Source organism: Amphibalanus amphitrite, unplaced genomic scaffold (genome assembly GCF_019059575.1).
Source record: "Amphibalanus amphitrite isolate SeventyFive unplaced genomic scaffold, NRLGWU_Aamphi_draft 000350F_arrow, whole genome shotgun sequence".
Taxonomy (NCBI): Eukaryota; Metazoa; Arthropoda; class Thecostraca; order Balanomorpha; family Balanidae; genus Amphibalanus; species Amphibalanus amphitrite.
The window spans coordinates 546955-566631 of NW_024881845.1; the positions used below are offsets into that span (position 1 = coordinate 546955).

The following is a 19677-nucleotide window of genomic DNA, read 5'->3' on the forward strand; positions in this document are numbered from 1 at the left end:
GGGCAGCAGCGGCTTCCTATAGTCACGGGTAATACGCTCGTTTTTTTATGCACAGCTCCATCTCAGAGTCCGAGAGGCCGCGGGGGTCCGATCGGCTCCTCCCCCTTACGTTAGCGGCTGTGGAGACGCCAACAGACGGGCGACGGTTAAAAATTGCAGCTGCTTTTGTACGACTGTACGGAGCCGCGTTGAGATGGTGAGGCGAGCAGCTACGTGAAAATTGGTATCTAATCAATGTGTGCTGTGCCTTTGACCGGGGCTAATCTTTGAACCCTGGAATGCAACAGTCACGAATGTTTCATCAATGGAGCCACTAACTCCAAAAAGATAAGTTTTCTCAGAATCCCTCATTACCCCCACCGAAAGGGCTCCATTACCCCCAAAGGGGGCATGCCCCACCATTTGCCGACCCCTGATCTAGACGGCTTTGTGTCCACTTGGACGGTGCGATGGTTTAGGTATTATCACCGTGCGCCGGGCATTCAGAAGTCGTGAGTCATAAGCTAGCGAGAGGCTGGCGGATTTGTGAGTTACAGTGAAATTGTCCTCACAAAACTGAGAGCGGATAAGGTAGATACCAGCGTCGTTTAAGATTTCGAGGTCCTTAGCGCAATCATAGATCGTTGGTAACACACTTCTTCACACAAGTACTTGCAGAGAATAAATAGTACTCAAAAGTAATCCGAGAAAAAGAAACGATAAAGCCCATTTAACATGTTCCACTTACTTTTGAAATTCAGAACAATGCAGGGATGCCAGATAGCATGCACGTCAAACCATCAAACTAATCCCATACTATTATACGCCTGACGCAACTCAATGGATGTATCAACGCTCTATCATGCAGCCATTCGATGTCAGCGTACTTGGAATAACTGAGCTCGAGATATGCCAATCGAACACTTGTGTCTCGGGACTCCCACATAAGCCCGGTAGCCATTCAACAGCTGCGATAACCGGGGTGAAATCTGGCCACAGTGCATCCGACAGGCAGAGCGGTGAGGCACGTGAGGCAGAGGGGGGAGGCGCGCCACCCGATAGTGCCACTGACTGTGACCTTGGGCGCGGGATTTGGTATCGCGTCACGGCGCTCAGAGGCCGTGACGGTGACGGTGTTCGGTGAGCGAGCACGGCGTGACACCGCCGCGCACGTCAGAGCACGCCCAGAGCACGTCCCGGAGCACGCCCTTTAGCTCGGCTGAAGCACGGCTAGGATGCGGTCCCATGCTCCGTCGCTGGCCTACGTCCGTTTCGCTGTGGTTTTATCTGCACAGACGCACCCAGCTGCGGCTGATTGTTGGCAGCGATCCACTCGAGTGATTCGACCAATATCCTGGGGCGGGTTTAAATGATAACAGGACTTCATGCAGATAGATATTGAGTGTCGAGCAGCATGATGCCTGATGAAATACCGACAACACTAATACACAGTCATTACAAATCAATGTATCAGCAATTCCATATCGAACGACCCGTGAATCATTGTCTGGGAAATATCTGATTCAATTGTCTGGCAGGTTAAATGATCCAACTCATGCCCGCAGGCTCATAGCGACAGGAACCATCGCCCGCAATGGGAACCGGGGCGGTTATGATGGTGTAACCAGTGGGGCGGCGGCGACTGTGTCAATTGTGAACGGCACAACCGGCGAACCAGTGTCTAATGGCTGCTGAAAGCGGGGACCTAATTCGGCGGCCATGGGCCGAGCTGCTCGGCGTGAACTGGCCTTAATGGGCCGTCCGGCCGACTGCAACATCGTCACCCAGCCGACGACGAAGCCGATGACGGCGGCGATGATGGCGGCGGCGGCGGTTACGACTGAGCCAGCGATAGCGGCGCGCCGGCGACGGAACCGGCGCATAAACCGGCCGCATTAGCCATGCACACCGCACGCGACACCGGCAAATACAACAGAAACAACCATTAAAAAAGCATCAACACACACAGCCGCCGTCGGCAATCGGGTGTTGATCGAGGCTTTACGCCGACCGGGCCCGCCTTGCAGTGCGGCGGATGGCGTGACCAAGGCCGGCCGGCCGGCTACAGTCGGCCGTGTGAGCCGCCCCAGGGCGCAGGTCAGCCCGGGGGGGGGGGGGGACAGTGGGTGACCGCGCGCTGGCATGGCAATACCCGGTCACCGTCTTGTCACGGTGGTTATGTTGGTTACAGCGAGACTCCCCAGAAACGCACTGCAGCTCACGGAATCTCGCCGACTCCGATTGACGTTTGAACAATGCGACACATAGCAAGAACAGCACGAGTTCTGTTCAACCACCGACTCGAACTACAAAAACAGCCGCAAAACACGACTGACCAAAAACGACCAGTTGTAAAACTAATTTCCAATAATCCCACAAAAACTCTCCTGACTGTAATCGAACATGACATTGACAACAGCGGCGTTTGATCGAACCGTACTGAAAGCAGCCGTGGTAGTCACGCCCGGAGCGCTGAACACCGGACAGGATTGAGCCCCGATGCACGGGGCCAGCGCAGGTGGGGGTCGGCGCACACTGACGGCCGGGTCACGCACCACACGACGGGCGTAACGGTGGCCAGCGGAGCGTAACCCACGGCCACGGGCCGGGGCGGCGGGCTGACCCCGGGCGGGGACCGTGACCCCGACGAACTGTCACTACGCGGTAATCGATTACTATAGCTACCAAAGGCGTGCTTGAAGGTAGATTGAATGAAGGTCTTTCGTTAAATGACACAATCCGTTTGACGCAGAGAATAGAAGATCACTCAGCAAAGGCGTTTTCAATCGAAACAGCTGATAGTTACTCAATGTTCACATGTAGCTGGCCGTCTGCCGTATTCATGCAAAGGCAAATCATCGAATGAAAGGATAGCTTTCAACGTGACAATTACGTTTATATGATGTGCAGATATCCCATATTTACCCCGCCGGCGCATTAATCATTTCAGTTCCTGACAGACAGACTATTGGAAAATATGGTCTACCAGAAACAAACTCGATTCCCGCTCCTTTCAACCCAATCTCAACATCCTCTTCCTTCCACGTTGAGCACTATTTACACCGGACATACACGAAACCAGGTTAAGCTACCCTTCTCTTCCCCATCCTCAACCCCTCAGGCGGAAAACAAACTCTCCCCTCTTCATCCCACCTCTGGAGGAGACCCTCTTGACCCGTCCCTATCTGGGGTGCGTATTGTTTAGGCCAGGGTTCATAATGTCCAGGGCACAATGTGTCCAGTGCTCGAATTGGCCAGTGCCTTGAATTGGCCCGTGTTCACATTGTCCAGGGATTACATGGTCCAAATGTGGCCAACTGGCTGCAGATAGGGTAAATTCAAAGAGGCCAGGGTTCATAATGTCCAGGGCACGATGTGTCCAGTGTTCGAAATGGCCAGGGTTCATAATGTCCAGGGTACGATGTGTCCGGTGTTCGAAATGGCCAGGGTTCATAATGTCCAGGGCACGATGTGTCCAGTGTTCAAAATGGCCAGTGCCTTGAATGGGCCAGAGTTCATAGTGTCCAGGGATTACATAGTCAACCCAACCCAACCCAACCCAACCCAACCCAACCCAACCAAACCAAACCAAACCAAACCAAACCTCCTAACCTAACCTAACCTAACCTAACCTAACCTAACCTAACCTAACCTAACCTAACCTAACCTAACCTAACCTAACCTAACCTAACCTAACCTAAGGTAATGATGTTTGCCTACCGGGGATAAGGAAATAGTTTCTCGCATGAATAGATTGCAAGCAATAGTAAATCAAATATTTTTAGGTTAAGTAGTTATGCATCAGGGCCTGAAGCCAGATACATAACCACTTAACCTAAAAATATTTGATTTACTATTGCCTGTAATCTCTCCTAAGGCATTGCCTTCGGCACTGCACTGCTTCGCATTGAGCTGGTTCCGTGTTTTTTACATAATGACGTCACTATCAGTGACTATGTAATCCCTGGACATTATGCACTCTGGCCCATTCAAGGCACTGGCCATTTTGAACACTGGACTGTTCATATCGTGCCCTGGACATTATGAACCCTGGCCATTTCGAACACTGGACACATCGTGTCCTGGACATTATGAACCCTGGCCATTTCGAACACTGGACACATCGTGCCCTGGACATTATGAACCCTGGCTTCTTTGAATATACCCTATCTGCAGCCAGTTGGCCGCATTTGGACCATGCAATCCCTGGACATTATGAACTCTGGCCCATTCAAGGCACTGGCCATTTCGACACTGGGCATATCGTACCCTGGACATTATGAACCCTGGCCAGAATGAATGCTCCCCTCCCTCTCTGACGGACGGAATGCAAAGCCGTCCCTCCGTCCCGCAAACACCGGTCAGACCCTTTCCTCTCGCCTCTCTCTCTCTCTCTCTCTCTCTCTCTCTCTCTCTCTCTCTCTCTCTCTCTCTCTCTCTCTCTCTCTCTCTCTCTCACTACCAGCAGACATCAGCGACCCACCTGATGGGAAACACGGCGCCACTGAGCATGGAGACCATATCCCTGCGAGCCTGCAGAGCCGACTGGGCGTCGGCAGCGGCCGGCCACGCGGAGCCGCCGGGCCCTTCCAGCGTGGCGGCCGGTCGGCTCCCCCAGGGCCAGGTCACCGTGCACGCCAGTCCGCCCCCGAGCGACCCACCGGTCACCTCAGGTCACACCAGAGTTCGTGGGTGGCGGTGGTTTGGAGGTGGCTAGCTCACACGGCGAGGAAGTGAGACGCGATAGTTCTCGGGCGTGACGGTGATAGCACGTGCACGGAGCGTTCACGATCAGTCTCACGCCTCCGCTCGATCTCACGGCGTCCGTCCGAGCGCACGGGTCACGACTGTCTGTCCTGCAGTGTTCACAAGTGCTCGACTATCAGCTGACTGCGCTAGAGTACGGCTCAAGCACGGGGTCACGGTACGTCTGGGTACGGCAGCTCGGCGGGGCACGTCGTACCGTCGGGCGCGCAGTGCTGACACTGGCGGCTGGCGGGCCGCCGCCGCCGCCGCCGGCCGCTCCAGGCGGCGCCGCCAGGCCGGCCGCCGCCGCCGCCCGAGGCCACGGCCGCCCAGACACCTCACGGTTCGCGCCGCCCGCCGCCCGTGCCGCCCCGACGGACGGAGGGACGGGAGAGAGAGTACGGAGAGGGGAAGAGAGGAGACGAATGGCCAAAATGACGGCGGATTCGCCCCAGGAGTGGCGCGGGTCATTAGCACTGACAGGTGTGATAAAATGTGATGAATCTGCACGTCGCGCATGATTCAGGCTCGCCCATGCAAACGAATGCAGGATGCTTATCTTGACTACCACGGCGGAAGCTGTTTACCCGTCATTTTATTAATGCACGACGTTCTTATCATAACCTACTGGTCGGAAGTACCCAGGAGGAATGCAGAATACCATGAATACAATTGAATCAGCTCGGCGAATAAATTCCCATGACAATGAACTGCATTCATGGCCAGTTGTGTTCGCCGGTCATAATCTGCATCCGGTGGGTGGGTCCGTCTGATCTGCCACCCCCGATTGACAGGTACCGCCTGTCAAACCGGGCCTGTCACCGGGCTCCCTCCGCCCGTCACCCGCCCTGCTTCCACCGGCCCACCACCCCATCTAATGCCATATTCCGCTCGCGGCCGCTGCAGCCATGCCGGCATGCAGAGGCCCAGTGGGCAAGCCATTGGCGGCACACCATTCATGCCATTCATTTAAGCGGGGGCGGCGTTTGACCTGATATGGCGTCCGTCGCTCCTCAGCACCGCTGTCACGATCGGCCCTGAGGGCGTCGACGCCGGGTCAACTCGCCGTCGACGCCGGGTCAGCGCTCGCACGACGGCCAGCCGCGAAATAATGACTCCATCTACGACGCCCGACGGCCAGTCGGTAAACATCCGAGGGATCGCGTTGCATGACGACTGACTCAGTTAAGCCAACAACAGCCGCACGGCTCCTCAGCGGAGCTAGCGAAGCAACACAGCCCTCGCCGAGAGTGCAACAATATTATCGCGGCGGTATCTCGGCCGCAACGCCCAGGATCAGCCGTATTTCACCAATGCTAATTCGGGCATCTTACACGCGCGGACGTCATGCAATGACAGCACGCGCGGATCTCAGAGCTGCGCTCCTGTGAGAGCCCCTAAGCCTCTCCCTCCCTTATCGGCAGGCACGAGCCCACCCCCACCTCTCCCAATGTTTCCGGTAGTTGGGCCAGACAAGCGTGGCCGAACGTGACCACCATGGCACCCGCCGCCGACCCATCTCGGTGGCCGAGCGCTGACAGCCGACCCATCACGCGGTCCGTCTGGGCCGTACGCTCTGCCGCCGACCGGCCGGGCCCATGGAGGAGCGGCCGCCGCTCGTGGCGACTCCACGGCGCATGCGCGGCGGAGCGGAGACGGCCGGCCAGCGCGAGCGCCAGGTAGCCGGGGGCCCAGGAGCCGTCCTTTGTTCTGCCATGGGTGAGTTGGCCGCCCGCCGCGGCCGCTCGCCTCGGCCGGCCCCGCTGACCCGCGCCAGAACGGAGAGAGCTGTGTCGAGTCCGCCCAGCCGACGCCGGTACTGATGAGGTGGACGAATCCAAGGCAGGCATCGTCCACTCTATCGCGCACTCTTCTACAATCTTACGATCCCGGCTACAACCCCAAATCACCGTCCGGATTGGTCCGGCACCGAACCGGGGAGCTATCAGTCCGATCTCACCACACCGCAGCCTCGATTACAGCCTGCCGATCAAGTCGACCGGCCCCGTCATCATCGCTGTGTCCAGCGTCTAATCTGGCGCTACACCGGCTTTAGCGCAGTCTCCGCGGGCGCCGCACAGGGCAGGAGACCACAAAAGCGTCACGACGGGGGGTGCACCGGACAGGTGCCGGGCGGGCCGGCCTGTCCTCGACCCCCGGCGGGTCGGGGTCGTGCTGGGAGGGGAGGAGCGGGGACGGTCCAGACTGGACACCAGCCCAGCGGGCGGTTCCGCCACACTGGGCACGGAGATATACGTGCTGGCAAGGGACGGTAAACAGCATACCAAACATTCTCCGCGACAAAAATGTCCCACATAACCTCATTCATCCAAAGGGACCGGGCGCAGCGGACCGGTAAATTATGACACAAGTCCGGTAATATTTCCAGAAAACTGGAGTGGCTGGCCACGACGCCGCAGCCAAGCGTGAGGTGTCATTACGGTACTATTCGTCACAGGATAGCGAGAGCCTATAACGGTACGCAGTGACAGAACTTCCAGGGAAAGTTTCATGGTGTCCGTATTCGCACCATTGCTTATTACCGCCACGGCGCCCCTCCTTGACGGCGCCCCATCCTCACTAGACTCACGCGGCCGTAACTAACCCGCCACAAACGGAGCGTTTATTGACAAACGTCACGGAGCCACCCCACCCGCCGTGGGATCCTAGCCGTGAGACCTCCGGAGCGAGTCCCACCCTCTACCGCTTCCTGGTCCGGCAGGCGTCCCCCTGTCTGGTCAGTCAGACGTCGCTACAACAGCCCCGCCCCGGTACCGTCCCACGGGGTCACCTGAGGTCACCCGGGGTTACACCGGGGGTAACAGCGCCCACAGGGCTGCGTGAGGTAACACGACGCCCTGTGAGAATTCAACACCGCCCGTGGGATTATAGCAACCAACATATGATAATATGATGTGACGCAAGTAATGAGAATGGATAATGACACCCTTGTGCATAATGAAATTATCAGTAACTGCGAGCGTTACGTCAGGGGTGCACGGTAGTTAGCGGATCCGGGTGCCACCTGGCCGTGCCGGCACGATCTCAATCCCAGGGGCCAGCGGTGATGGACGATACCTCTGTGGCCCGCCCTAGAGACGTGCAACGCCCCCGTAGTGAAGGCGAGTAGCGACTTGCTACAGGCGCTCTCTAAAATACAGGCGATGATGACGTCTCAGAGTGTCTAAGTATCACCCGCAAATTTTCTTCTAATATCCGATGACTAATTCCTCTCCTGATACCGAAGTTCACTGCTACAACAACTCAACTATAGGAAAGCCAATAGTCGTACCAATAGTCGTGTATGAGGAGGGCTGCAGTTGTCATCCTTATAATATGATATCAATCATTCAAATACATCAGGTACCCACGCTATGCTAATTCTGACACCTCTCAAATGGCCGTCGCAAAGCGCGCGGCGCCGATACCTATACCCAAGTCTCCCTCCCCTTGAAACCGTGCCACCGTGCAGCGCCGCAGCGAACGTCACCTTTGGAGGAGCACGTGCGGCGTGCAGCCGTGCTGGCGGCGTACCGGTGACGTGCTGCACGTCGGCTGTCAGTCTGTGCCGTGCCCTCTCCGCGGCAGCTTACCTGGAACACACGGGGGACACGGGACACGTCAGTCACAGCCTGTCCAATCCACAGCTGCAGCCCAGCTCGGTGGTAGCTGCGGCTGCGGCGGTGGCGGCGGTCGCAGGGATATATTTCCTGTCATTGTGAGAGTGGGCAATACAGTAGGGAGGAGCGGTGCGGCGAGATATGCGCGGAAAATGCGCAACGCTCGCCGCAGAATGTCAGCCACGGAGTTCTGCGATTCAGGTATCGATCAATCGCAGATGTGATTGACTTCAGCATAAGAGACAACTATACTCTCCCAGGTCTATCACAGACCCGTCAGACCCGCCCTCACAGACCCGTCGGACCCGCCCTCAGACCCGTCACAGACCAATCAATGGTCTCCGCCGGCCGTTACAGACCCAGCCGCCACTGTCGTCATCGGCACGGCCGGCTCGCTGAGCCAGCTGTCCGTCTACGATCAGCCGCGAGCCGCGGATGCCGTCCGGATTCCGCGAGTGGCAGACATCGCAGCAAAAATGGCCGCCGACCACCGCCAGGCAGCCGGCCGGCCGCTCGGTTAAACCCACAGATGACTGGCCGGAGCACGAGGCAATTATCTCTGCGGGTGGCGTCTGACCACAGCACCCCCTCACAGCAGGTAACCCTCTCCCCTCCCACCGACCTCCATCCGGCGCTCCCCTCACCAGCCGGCCGGCCCTGCCCGGGTTTCGCCAGACCAGGCTGTGTTGGTAGATCACTAGAGCGGCGGCCAGGGGGAGAGAGAGGGAGAGAGAGGGGATGTAGAGCGGGCGCGGTGCGGAGGGGAGCCGGGGTCTGGGTCTGGGCAGACGGGCCGATAGGGCAGCCACCTCTGTCGCGGCGGGGTGCACCGAGCGCCTGTTTGCCGCCCGGCCGGCAGTCTGTTTGCGCCCGGTCCTCTCCTCTCTCGACTGCAGGTGCGTGGCCTGAGGCGGCCCCTCCGGCGGCGGCGGCGGAGCCGCAGCGGCCTCCCCTGACCCTCCGTCCCTCCCTCCCTCCTCCACCGCCGCGGGGGCCCGTAAAATCCTCGGCGCGGCCGGCCCGTCAGGCCCGTGAGGGTGCCGCGCATTCGACGGATGGCCGGCATTCTCCGTCGGTTGGCGATGGCCGTCGGGATGTGCTTCGTCTCCCGCGACACCTGGCCGGCCGACGGAGCGACGAGCGTCGGTTCCAACGGATAGACGGGGGTCTGTACCAACGGCTGCCGACGCAACGCCGCAGAGAGATGAGCAACGGCCGGTTGGCAATGGCGACACCTTCATATTGACGGCATCTCTGTGTTATTACATCCACAAAGCTCATAATTCACATATCCAGCCAATGAATCGGGAGTTATAAGATCGAACAGACTGTATGGCTTCCATTTCGCCCAGGTAAATACCCAGGTAGCGACCAGACACATTGATATATCCTTACAATCAGGAGCGCTGTACCTGGAATCCAATACGCACACACGGAGCGGCTTACATAAATCTCTTCTCAATCACTCACATCCCTGGTAAGTCCCGCTCTGAAAGAACTTAAGAATAGTCTCGTCCGGCGACTCCCATCTCACAATGCGATACTCGGCACCGCTACGGATGATCCCTTCATGGGAGTGCGCTCGAGCACCGGCCGGCCGGGTCAATCGCATCCTCACGCCGGCCGAATCGGGTGGCGCGGTATATCCCGCACACTCGGCTCCGGCGTGGGAGCCCGGCGGGACGGGTTCCCATGCAGGGCGGCCGGCCGGCACGCGCGGCGCACGGCCGGCGGCACGGGCGGCGGGCGTGCGGCGGGCCGGCGGGGCCCGCTCCCCTGCCTGGGAACCGGTTCAGTGTGGAGCGGCGGGGGGGGGGGGAGACGGCGGACACACCGCCCGTGCTCGACGATCGATCTGTCGGCTTTCGGACGGCGGCGGCGGCAGCGCAGCCTCCCTCCCGAGCCAGCGACAACAGGTGCAGCCCAGCCGTTTGAATTAACGGCCGGTGGCCGCGGGTCCGCGGCGCCCGCCGCCGGGCACCGGCCGCCGCATCGCCGATAAAAACAGATGCGCCCCGACCGCGCCGGCGTCGGAGCCAAGGGTCAGTTTACCACGGCTGGCCGGCGGCGGATGAGCCTAACGGTCGTCGCCGGCAGGGTCGGACGGTGGCCGCCGCCCGCGGCGCCCGTCCCGCACCTCAACAGGTAGGTGCCAACAGCAGGCCTCATTAGACTCTGCCCGGCCGCGGTGCGCTGTTGATTTTTGCTCGGCTTCTGGTCTCCGGCTCCACTGGAAAACAGCCTTCCGCGGCGGGCGCACAAAGGCTTCTGGGCGCCCGCGGGGCGCACGGGCGCACGGGGAGGACGCCCGCTCGACGGCGCACGCCCGGCACAGGGCGCCCCGCGGCGACCAAACAAATTATCTCCGACATCAGCGCCGAGACAATGGGAGCGCGTTGGCGGCGGCCGGCGCATCGGTTCATCTCGGGCGACCGGCGCTGGAGCGACGAACGGGGCGCGGTTCGGGGTCCTGGCTGTGCGGAACGGCCCGTACTTACTGATGGTATCGTACCAGAGCCAGGACACGGGGGGTGGTGGGGGCCAGATGGCCCCGTCGGGAACTGGAGTGGTCCCGATATCACTCAGGGGGTACCTAGCGGCTCTGGACACTGGCAGTGTTGCCAGCTCACTTCACTGGCAAAGCGTAATGGTACGGACGACGAAACAAATAAAATAACAAGCAACAAGCAATAAATAACAAGCAACATATTGTGAAGTAGAAGCAAGCGAACTCACGCCAGTTCATGATCACAAGCACTTTAAACTGTACGCGATTAGTTGAGATTTCATTTCAGCGGGAGGCCATTAAACCAAATATACAAAAAGAAAAATGCAAAAACAAAGAACTCGTTAGAACTAGTTGTGACTTCGTAGAGTTCGAAGCCCTGCTAAATCAAGTCCTATCGTGCGATAATTCCACAGTGCATCAGGTGCGGTAGACGCTAGAAGTTTGTGCTACTGCATAGTGCACACCACTTCTAAAGGTCGGCATTTGCATAGCTATTAAACGATACATGGAACGCATCTTTTCAATTTGAAAAGGTTAGGGCCAGTCCAAGCATTCTTTCGTATTTACGGGCATACGGAAACTCGCTTTGGATATCAATTGCGTGGGTGCACCGCATAAATGGCAGTGTCACGATGGGCATGCAAAGGCGAGCGGCAGTCACATTGATCGTCGAAGGTTCCTTAGAACTCTCGGGTATCAACATATCAGCATCGATTGGAGCAACCACTCACCACCCAGCCGTGAAAACCGAGCAAAAACCCAGAGCGTCAGCTCGTCAACCGGGCCGGTAGCCGGCAAAACATTTTTAATCGGATAACGGCAGCTTACCCCGCTCCACGATATCTGATTGATGGGAGTGGATTGGAGCGACAAGACAACAGGCACGCGAGTTTTCAAACTCCACTCCCAAAGTAATGTCCCGACTATGTGTGGTTAGCTGGGACCGTAACACTGTCCAATTCGCATGACAGGCTCCAGGGACTCGACAATGAAGCCATTGATGACATCACCACTCAATGCGCCCAGTCCAACTCCAATGGGATGCATTTATCATCGACCGCAACTCAAAGCAGCACAATTATCTTCAGATCGTGACCTGATGCTTGGATAAGGCTTTTCATATTCCTCTCGATAAGGTCAGCGTATACTCGAGTCAATAATTGCCCAGTCGAGTGGAGAGCGTACTTTCGCCAAATCGAGACCACCACTCCATCTCAAGATTCTTACCGCATGCGAATAATGCCGGGCGCGCGTGTCATTTCCATTGTGGGAGGGTAGATATGCAAACCGACACGTCAGCAGACGGGAGGACCATCCGGCCAACATTCAAATGGTAGTCGCACGTGAAGTCAGCAGGCCGTATGAGGTATCTGATCAGACGGAACGGACCCATACACCTTCCGGGAAACGGGCCCGGCACGGGCCACAGTCGTCCGCTCACAATCGCCCCTAATATACCCCGCGTTCGATGTCTCTCGGACGGCGAAGATTCTACGCCATCCGGCCAATCACGTTCCATAACCGCAGCCGAGCCCCCGCTGACCTTGGATGGGATTGGCCGGACGACGTAGAATCTTCGTCGTCCGAGAGACATCGAACGCGGGGATAGTGATATCGGGTTGAAACTGCGGAAACGTGACCTAGTCTCATCGATGTATCCAGAACCGTTGACTTTCAAATACATTACAAATCGTCAAAATCTTAAATGAAATTACAAAATACTGCACCCCAGCTAGTTCGTTTCATCTCTACAACTCGACTGCATGCATCTATCCCGCTCTATCCAAGTGCGTTACATAGCCGTTACCTCATCCCCGTAAGGATTCCAAAGCGTGGGAGGGGCACGTGCGTCCCGCGGGCCAATTAGTCGACAGCGGCGCTGGGATACGTTACAGCCGCAGGGTGCGGGCGGCGCGGCGGGCGGCCCACGCACAGCCGGCACCGACGCCACCTGCGTCCAACGACCAACGGCACCCGGACGCCGCCGCGTTTAAATCTGGAGGTCAGCCCACTTTCCCAACACCAGAAGCCGACAAGCTGGATACATTGCCGATAGTAGATTACGACGATGACTCAAGTGGTGGGCGTACACCGGTTAGTGAGGGTTCAACTCATTCAATGAAAATATCACCTTCAAACAGCTTACAGTTTTGTGCTGATTTTTGCAACACGGCTTAGCAACAGCGAGTGAGCCGTGCAACACAGCAATACGTCAGGAATTATGACTATTATCAAACAAATATATCGCGTCGCGCCACCTATCAGGCCACGCGATCAAACCCCTCCATCACCGTCGCGTTTTTCGGCGACAACAAATGGCCAACGTCAAACAAGCGTAAAAACAATCCGTGCCGAGTGTCGCCTCGGCGCGGATTACCGTCCGCCGCTTTCGCCGCAGACACGCCATCGACAGCTTTGGCGCATCGGACGCGTTCGCCACTCTCGTCGCTCACGCCGCATCCGCGCCCAATTCGCCGCATTACGACAATCCGCGTTCGGATCCGATTAGGTGCGCACGGCGCGCGACGCGCACGGACGCTTGTTACCCGGCCAGACGCGTGGCTCCCGGGAGGTCATCAGACCGACAACCGTCGCCGCACGTCGCAGCCGTCGTCGCCGTCGACGTGGGCTCAGCGCCGGCGAGTAATTGGTGTGCGTCTCGTGCCGACCAAAGCTGCCGGCGGCAGCGGACGGCGACAATAGTGGCCGCGATTGGCAATCAAAGAGGCGCGCGCCGGCCGCGGCTCGACCAGATGACCAAATCCCACTCCATCATGAGGTAGCGGCAGAGGCAGCGGCGCCGGCGAGAGAGAGAGAGGTGCACCGGTTTGCCCGACAGTGATTGTCGCAGATCGTCAGACAGCCATTGCAAAGCGCTGAGGATGGGGCTGGAGAGGGGCGACGAAGGGCTGTACGCTGCCGACTCACCGCGGTGGTTCTGCGGTTTGGTGCTACTTGTAGACAAAAAGCACCACTACATGCTGATTGGTAACCACATCAGTGGCTGCAATCACAGCCACTCCCAGCTAAAAACAAACACCCTATCGCAGGCATCGCGCAACCTTGTATGCACATCGGCATTACCATAGCGTGAGCAAACCAACGCGCGCATGAAGTTGATAACATTTAACAGCCCAAAGAAGGCTACAGCAGTAATGTGTAATCCCTCGCGCAGCGTTTATACCCACGTAAACTTCAGCAGACATTACTTAGGTTCACGCCCACGTGTACTTAGCGGTCGATGAAGCTCCCTCTGAGCGCAGACAATGCGTATTGCGTATCAGCCACCAGCCAACGACATCCAAGTTACCAATTAATTAGATGATGATCACCACGCATATATCTAAAAATAGATGCTGAGCTAGAACTTAGATGCAATAACGCGCTCGCGCAGGACTAGGTAAGCAATGCCCTCATCAATGTGAAATCGACGACGCTGCCGCCACCAAATGCAGCTCTCGAGCTAGTATCAATCGGGCTGGTAAAGGCCAACGGGCCAGAGCCATGACTGAGCGAACTTGCCCAGGCAGTGGAAAAATGATCCTGAATCAAATAAATGAGGCAGGGGTGAGATCATAATGAAGCAATCTATAACATGATTTAAGCCTAATATGACTCGGGGGAATGTTCGCCCATAGACTGAAACGCTGACGGGAAAAAGGCTGTCACTATCTACGGCCACAATTCTACTGGTAGATTTAAAAACATTATTTTTACTTTTTTCAGTCTCCTGGCTCAATATCTATAAGAGACAAACAACACTCTGCATACGGCTCTGCCTCTGCCTGGTATGCCTCGGTTCTGAGACTGCTTAGTACCGCCTACAACATACAACCACAGTGGACTACTTAGTACCGTCCAGCTACAGCTTCCACACCTCTGCAGTTCACACCTCCACACCTCAGCAAGGCGCTAATGTGCAGAGCGTGCAGCGTGCACCGCTCTGAGCCGGTCTGGCGACCCGCAGACAAATGGCATGTCTCCCGGCAGACTTGGATACGGGACTTCAAGACAGGGCTCCGAGCCACGATACGGGGACGGGATTTCGGAGGCACGGTTAAAAGACACTGCAGGCAACGAATGTAAGTACAGGATTGGAGGCATGGCATGGCGGCACGGAATGGAGGCACAAAATGGAGACACGGTTTAGAGGGACGAGATGGATACATGGGTTGAAAAAATATGAGACGGCGGCACAAGATGGCGTCACGGGTTGGAGGCACGACTCAGACACAAAGGTTGAAATCGTGGGTTGAAAATCCGACCCAGCATGGCCGACGGAGGCAGGGAGGCCGCTCGGAGACGGGGACAGGGACTGAGAACGGACCTCGGGCGGTGGGCGGTGGGCGGAGGACAGAGAGCGAAGGACGGTGGGCGGTGACGAATGGCGGTCTACTCCAGGGCCGACCCTCTCTCCCCAATCCCTCTCTCTCTCTCTCCTTCCAGGTTGACTTGACATCCTCTCCCAACCCCTCCCTTCCCAGACCTGTCTTTTCAGGACACCAACGAACGACAACTGGCAATGTACAAATTTCTTGTGTCAAATTTCCATGATGTTCCTCCGCATAGCAAATTTTTTGTAAGGTCATGAACTTAGTCCCAATTTATCTGCAACACCCTACCATCAGGAAGGCAGTCAGCACCATTGACCAGGACGAGGCCCGGCGCGCGTGCTCCGCTTTCCGGCGCCGTCTCGAGAGGGTGCGGGACGCCGACGGCGGTCACATCGAGTGACAAGGCTGTGTGTACATGACACAATACATGTGCGAAGTTTCAACTTTATGTGTTTTCATTCACCGTATTAATAGCATGTTGAAATTAGGTCTGAAAATTCCCAATTTACCTGCAACACCCTGTACATTGCCAGTTGTCGTTGGTGTGTATGTTGGTGTGTTCCGCTTGACTGCATGCGACGCGATGGACCGATGCAACGCCAGTTTTGATACATGGTTAGATTCGGCACCGCCCAGGCCGGCCGACACGGCATATGACATATCAATGTACCGCACGTGGCACGTGCGTGCCAACAAACTCGTCGCAGCAGAAATGAGACAGAGAGAGTAGTGAATGGAAAGCTCCGTGAGCCTTCCCGTGAGCTGTTGAAAGGGTGATTGTCTATCCGCATTGGCGACGTGCCGAATGTTCGCGGAAACCGGCAGTGTTGGAGGAATATGGAGGCGTTTTTAACGTGCTGAATGGCCAATGACCATGTCACACATGATCCAGACAAGGTGTGTCTTTCCTTCCCGGTCGGCGATACGCCGAAATTCGGATAGCTCTTACCTCCCGCCTGGCCAGACAGGCGGCAGCGACACGTCATGTCAACAAGCCAAACATGCAAAAGGCTCAGATCTCCGAAACAGGTATGAGCTGCGTTCTCATGACGCCGGGAGTTACGACATAAAAAGCGCTAACAGTAATTTCAGCTGAGGATAAGCATTCCAAAGGCGCCTAATTACGATAGGGACGTAACGACAAGCGTTAATTTCCTATCCAATAACGAGAAATAGAAAAATGAGCGTGCCTGGCATCATAAACATGATTGAATTACGGGAGACACCTGTTCCTAGTCTTGTCAATCGTTATGTCACGCTCTGTTGCTGGTGATTTCATGAATGATTAGCGGCAGTTGCCTGTTGTGGGTGAACTTTTCAGTCACGATCATCCATTGGAAACGGCATCATTGAGATCTCGATCGGCCGTCATTCGATCAATGACAGATAATCTCGCGATCCGATACTCACAAGGAATGATCGTGCACAACGAAACAACCAGCTTAACCTCATGAAGGTTTCGTAAATGCCAAACGGTATCGCCCATGGATCTAAAAGGCTGAAATAAAGTTGTATTCCGTGCCATATCATGTCATTTTCTTTCCGGCACGATCAGGACACGCAAGGACACCAGGCACTGCGGCGGTGGTCAGACAACCGATCGCTTCCCGATATCGACTTTCAACATTGACACGGAAGATCTCTGGCCACCATTGTTTGTGCAACAAACAAATGAGACCACCAAGACATTGTGCGATTCGTCAAAGACATTTTCCGCTAGGCTCATCGGTCACCTTCGAACTGACACGTAGCACGAAACACCTCAAAGGTGAAACGTCGACGGCGATAAAGCACGGGGCGATACTTCGAGCGTCACCACCGCTCATCAGACCTCACTCTTTAGCTCATCCATCAACGCACGCGACCGGATATCGCCAAAATAGGCTCCGTTTGCCCTGCATTATCACAACATGCCTCACTTCCAAATGTCCTCAGCAAAGGCTCATACAACTGCGCCGCGTGCTCCTGATCGCAGCCACTCACGGGAACGTTGCATGGCCTAGCGTTCTCTGCTCATTCTCTGATTCGTGAGCGGTCAGAACTGACCGAATGATGAATGGATCATCGCGTGAACCGTAAGATCCTCACCTCACGCGGCGGTTCAGTGAACCCCTGCACATACTGATCCAATTAACCCGTGATCCTGAAATCATCTCCACCCTCCCTGGAACTCTCTGCGACAGGCAAATGGGTCTGCCCCAGAGCTCTCAGTGGGTAGAAACTATAAAACCAGTCCGAGTGAAACAACGCTTTGTGAACTGTGAAGAGCCTGAGAGACGAAAATTGAAGGGCTTGGAGTTATGAAATTTCCGCTAAGTGATGAGCTTCCTTATGAATAACGCCTTTGATTCGTTGCTCACAAGGCGTAGCGTAACAGATTAATTACAAACATCAAACGATTTGAGAGAAGGGAGTGGTATTCATATTCGCCAGCGGAGCCGACAATACGCAGAAAGAAGAGGCGCTTGAAAGGCATCAAGCTACCTACCCTCAATTTACATGTTTTTTAGCTCGTTTTAGGAGAGCACGGCAGCTGTCGCAAGCTGAGTACTTTCCAAACGTGGTGTTTCTAAATTCTACACTACTGGGGAATGAGGAACTACATTTGGAACCACTTACGAAACTGGGAAATGTCATCTAAAAAGCCCGTAACACGCCGCTAAAAAACGCCCCGTCCACGTTCCTCCGCCTTCCGAATCCAGTCACTGATGTAAACCAGCGACCAATCACTGACAAAAACACCTCTCATCAACGTCCCCCAGAGCAGAGCTTCTGCATCAGACGCGTCTCTTGCCAGCGCTGCTGGCGTCATGGCTCGGTCCGACCATGAGCGCTGAGCAGCCCGGCGGAGGGCCTGCCCAGTGTCCAGCCGTGAGCTGAGCAGCGGCGGCGGCGGCTGCGGCGGCGGGTCCGATGAGTAACCACACGGCTGAGCGGATCGCCGGCGGCGGAGCCGGTTCGGCGGTCGGCCGGACGTGCCCGGCGCTCAGGTACCACCACCACCACCACCACCGCGCGGGCTGAGCTCGGCACAGCGCCGGCGCCGCCAGCTGACCGGATGAGGCCCCTTTCGGACACCGCTCGGCCGGCCAGCCCCTTCCGAATTCCGCGACCCGTTACCGCGCGGGTCCGCACGGCCGCCGTGCCCCTTCCGAATGCCGCCAGTCCGGTCGTCTGGCGAGAGTGACACCGTGCGAGATGGGCGCACAAGATGTGATGTGATGGAAAGAGGTCATGAAACCGACGTAATGTCCGGCGTATCTGCCGTTGGTTTTCCCCGGGCGGCCCGAGATTCGATTGGATCAATCGATGTCGGTAAATGGTGAAGGCAGGTCGCTCATTAATCAGGATCTGTATGCAAACGAGACGAGTGGGCGAACAGCAGACGCTGTCCTCGTCACTGCTCCCCGTAATGGTGAACTGCTGGATGAGGGCAGTGATGTGGCGGCGTGCTGCCGAGTGCCGAACGGCAGCCATCGCCATACATTGGCGACACATAATGACACCGATGGAACTTTGTAAGATCGTAGAGGTTACCTGGCCCTGTGACTATTGACAATGTTAACACCGACGGCAGTTTAAAGCACAACAACACAACTACCGACTGCTATCGCACCACTGGAAGTAACAACCATTTCGAGGAAAAACCACACGAACTATCGAGCTGATCGTCGCTGGCGGTGGTTACAACTCGCAGATATCAGCTCAAATCCTGTTATAACCGATGTCAATGCTTAGAAGTCAGGCAATCATCCATGGAAGAAGAAAAAACGACTCACGGCAGTGTCCACTGTCTACTAAGACACCAGAAATCATTAGCAACACTAGAAGAAGCCATCACAAACGGCAGGTAACCACTCCGGCCGGAAATAACCACCAACTTCGCCGGCCACTGGCGCCGGTAACCGCCCACGGTCACCACAATGGCGACCGTTTGGGGTTTCACCGCCCGCGGGCCCTCGGAATAAGACGGCGCATCGTTATTTATGCGCTTTGCACGCTGCAAGGCATTGCCAGCATTTGCATTTTGGCAGTGGTTCCAAGTCATTACTGCGGGATCGAGCCGGGCTTCGTCGATAGAAAGCCGGCCCTGAAATGGTCGACGGACGCCATTAACCGCGCGGTCCATCGCCGGCGAGGTTCGACAAGAACCATCCCCGGCAGCACACAGTCGTAAAGCGGCGACCAGTTTGGAGGTTTTTAGACGTCCGGACACGGGGGAGAGAGAGGGAAGTCGGTGCAGACAGAGTGCCAGGACGAGTATCGAGCGGAATTGCCGTCAGACTCGTCTCGTTCAGTGATATCATTAGCGATATTCAACTGAATAGCGTGACACTGAGGTCACGACAGGGTGCCATTGGGCTGTATGCCCACTCATTTCCTTACATGCACCCATTTTTGCCATTGCGAGCCGAAACACAGCCGTCAATTGGGCACATCACGCGCACGTTGGTGTCAATAATGGAGCAACATACCTAAACGAGCATGG

General features: G+C 56.4%; 1 protein-coding gene across 4 annotated transcripts in view; it reads right to left on the bottom strand.

The window, feature by feature from the left end:
• LOC122389249 (transcriptional enhancer factor TEF-1-like) overlaps positions 1-19677 on the bottom strand; it is a 61328-nt gene that overhangs the window by 29475 nt on the left and 12176 nt on the right. The window contains exon 2 of one of the 4 annotated variants that reach the window (XM_043381109.1): positions 8216-8318. The exons of 2 other annotated variants lie outside the window; for them this stretch is intronic. Coding sequence is in view for 1 of the 2 variants with exons in the window: in XM_043381107.1 (XP_043237042.1) it covers positions 4463-4500 (38 nt within the window). In the remaining variant the exon portion in view is untranslated. Of the gene's footprint in view, positions 1-4462; positions 5001-8215; positions 8319-19677 lie in introns of those variants that run through there. One more of the 4 variants, XM_043381107.1, reaches the window with a different exon arrangement.